We start from the raw sequence: 3,357 nt of genomic DNA, 5'->3' as shown, positions 1-3,357 counted from the left end.
AAAATTTTCACATAAAGACTCAGTTGGAGGAGAAAATTTTTTGTCCTATATTTATATTTTGGTTAATCAGGATAGAAATGATCTGCTTTGTCAAATGCCTAGTGTTGATGAAGACAAAAATGTTGTATTTAAGCTTAGTGGATCAAGTTCTAGTGGACTTGATGGTTTTCCTGGAATCTTCTACAAGATTTATTAGGATATTGTTGGCTTGGATGTATACAAGATGGTGGTGGCTTTCTTTCAAGGTCATACTCTTCCTAAGGTTGTTACTCATACAAATATTGTTCTGCTACCAAATAAGGAGTTGGTTCAAAATTACTCAGACTTAAGACCTCTAATCAACAAGTTGATGTCAAGAGTGGTGTATGATAGACTGGAAGCTGTGTTACCAGAGTTGATCTCTATTAACCAAGCAGGCTTTGTACAAGGGAGAAGAATTATTGAGAATGCTCTCTTGGCACAAGAAATTGTGACAGACATCAGAAAGAGGGGCAAACCAGCAAATGCAGTGATTAAATTGGACATGGAAAAGGCCTATAATAGAGTATCATGGTCATATTTGATAAAGGTACTCACCAGAATGGAATTTCCTAATCAATTCATTGACATGATATGGAGGCTTATTGCAAATAACTGGTATTCTATCCTCTTTAATGGTCAGGCCAAAGGATTTTTCCATTCAACCAGGGGTGTCAAACAAGGTTATCCACTTTCAGCAATATTCTTCATCTTATCAGTAGAGGTGTTATCAAGAGGTTGAAATACAGTATTTGACAGTGGTGAGTATGTGGGATATGGCATGCCTAAATGGAGTTAAAATATCAGTCATCTGGCTTATGCAAATGAAACTATAATATTTGCATCTGTAGAATGAGTCTTTGAAGAGAATTATGAAGATTCTGCAGGATTCTGAGGCAATATCAGGCCAACTGATCAATAAATACAAGAGTGCCTTTTATATGTATCAGAAGATTCCTGGTGTACTGTCTCAGCAGGTGGCGCAGATTACAGGTTTTAAAAGGGACCAGTTTCCATTGAAGTATTTGGGATGTCCTATCTTTCATGCAAGGAGGAAAAAGGTATATTCTAATGATCTTATCAAGAGGGTAAAAAATAAGCTGCAAAATTGGAAAGGAAAATTGCTCTCTTTTGGTGGAAAAGCAGTTCTCATCAATAGTGTGCTTCATAGTATTCCTATATATATGCTTTCAGCTATTGTTCCCACAAAGTATACTATTAATGAGCCTCATACAATCTTTGCAAGGTTTTATTGGAGTACTAAAGAAGAGGTTAGAAGAAGACATTGGTCCTCATGGGACAAGGTTTGTTTACCAAAAGAAAAAGGTAGACTAGGATTCAGATCTTTAGATGATGTGTCTTAAGGACTTTTTTTCCAAATTATGGTGAAGATTTGGGACATCAAATACATTGTGGTTAGCCTTCATGTGGAATAAATATTGCAAGAGGATGAAACCAACAAAAGTGCAGTGGAAAGGTGGTTCATAGGTTGGGAAAAGAATTGTAGAAGCAAGAGATCAGGTGGATCAACAGATATGGTAGGAACCAAGAAGTCCAGCATGTGATGTATGGGATAATAATTGGACTAAACTTGGTTCAGTCAAACAGGAAACGTCTCCAGACTTTCAGATTGACACCAGCATTAAAGAGGTGTCATACTTCATGAATGCAGAAGGCTGGGATGCACAGAGATTGTATGACAACCTGCCCATTAATGTTTGTAATCATGTCCTAGAAGAGCTGGGTATAGTGAAGCATTCAGAGGAGATGGATAAAGCCTGGTGGATGGCTAGTACTATAGGGAAATTCACTATAGGGAGTGCTTGGAATTTTATCAGGAAAAAGGCTCAAACATCAGTACACTTTTCAAAATTGTGGTTGAAAGGTTCAAAATATCCGTCTTCTTTGGGAGATTGTGGAAGTTCAAATTACCAGTTGATGATGTCCTAAATAGAATGAATATTAGTATTGTATCTAGGTGTAGATATTGGTTGAACCCTCATTAAGAGGAGACAGTTCAGCATTTATTCTTAACAGGTGAATTTGCAGCAGAATTATGGCAATACTATAATGCTGCTGTGGGGATAATTGATCCAAGGATACATATTCATCAGCCAATAGTTCAATGGGGGGTATATGCACGGTCCTACAAAGCTCAAGTCAGTTATGCTGGCTGCACCAACATTCATATGTTGGAAACTATGGAAGAGAAGAAATACTATCATGCATGGGGGCAATATGAATAAAATGAAGGTGATATATGGGATCAACTACAATTTGCATCACCTGATGAAGACATTATTTTCTTGGTTGAGAAACATTCCATATGATTGGCCTAAGATGGTGAAATATTTAGAGGACTACAAGCCTAATTTGGGATATAAGATGGTGCAATGGAAGTGTCCTGATACAGGCTGGTTCGAGTGTAATACCGATGGGGCCTCAAGGGGCAATCCAGGACTGAATTCAGCTGCTTTCTGCCTTAGAGATGAAGTTGGAAGCCTGATATATGCTGGTGCAAGAAGATTAGCTGATACAACAAATATTACTGCATAATTTGTGGCTATATTAGATGGTATGGAATTCTGCATTAAAAAAGATTTGGTGCCTGTGATGATTGAATCAGATTCTTTGTCCATGGTAAATATTATACAAACAGTATAGGAGATTCCATGGAAATCAATATGGAAGTTAGTAAGATCAAATTTTGAGGAACAAGGGGCAAGTGCAGTTTGCTCACATCCTTAGGGAAGGCAATGCACTTGCTAATTTTTTAGCTAACTTGGTTTTTGATTTTTCAGGTACAACTCAGTTTCATTCATTTGCTGAATTGCCAACAGCGACCAAGAAGATTCTCAATAGTGACAAGATGATGATGCCTAACTTCAGATGCAAGGTATGCAGAAATAGAGAACTAGACTGAGATACTTATACACATCAGAGGTTTGTATACAATCCAACATTTGAAGACACATGGTTTAGTTGTTCAATGAAGTAAATATTTCTTCAAAAAAAAAAAAAGCCTGTTCTGATTGTTGAAAACATGGTAGGATAACTAAGGTTATCCTTATTAGTGTGTGGTATTAACAACAATGTTCATCCTGCTAGCATGACTTCTTTAGTTACCTAATCCAGTTATAAACATTCAGGCTGGCCACAAGAGTAAGATTGATCAAATATATTGGACTGCAACGGATAGCAACTATGAGGAACTTCCTACCATACTTCTTCTTGAATGATTTTCAGTGAGATTTGATTCCAAAGCACCTGGTGAGAGCTTGAGGTGACTGAGCATCAATCCAAAGAAGGAGTGTTCTTGTGTGCAGTTCTTTCATTTTT

General features: G+C 37.2%; 1 protein-coding gene across 1 annotated transcript; it reads left to right on the top strand.

Moving 5' to 3' along the window:
• The first annotated feature begins 223 nt into the window (after positions 1-223).
• LOC132041386 (uncharacterized) lies at positions 224-2,264 on the top strand. Its single transcript, XM_059432095.1, has 5 exons — positions 224-568; positions 662-742; positions 870-1,322; positions 1,627-1,903; positions 2,056-2,264. Exons 1-5 carry the CDS (start codon positions 224-226, stop codon positions 2,262-2,264), a joined length of 1,365 nt encoding a protein of 454 aa, XP_059288078.1.
• Positions 2,265-3,357: the final 1,093 nt, after the last annotated feature.

The sequence above is a fragment of the Lycium ferocissimum genome, unplaced genomic scaffold (assembly GCF_029784015.1).
Source record: "Lycium ferocissimum isolate CSIRO_LF1 unplaced genomic scaffold, AGI_CSIRO_Lferr_CH_V1 ctg10080, whole genome shotgun sequence".
NCBI classification, from domain to species: domain Eukaryota; kingdom Viridiplantae; phylum Streptophyta; class Magnoliopsida; order Solanales; family Solanaceae; genus Lycium; species Lycium ferocissimum.
Note: the sequence above shows the minus strand (reverse complement) of the source record. Positions and strands in the feature narration are given on the sequence as shown.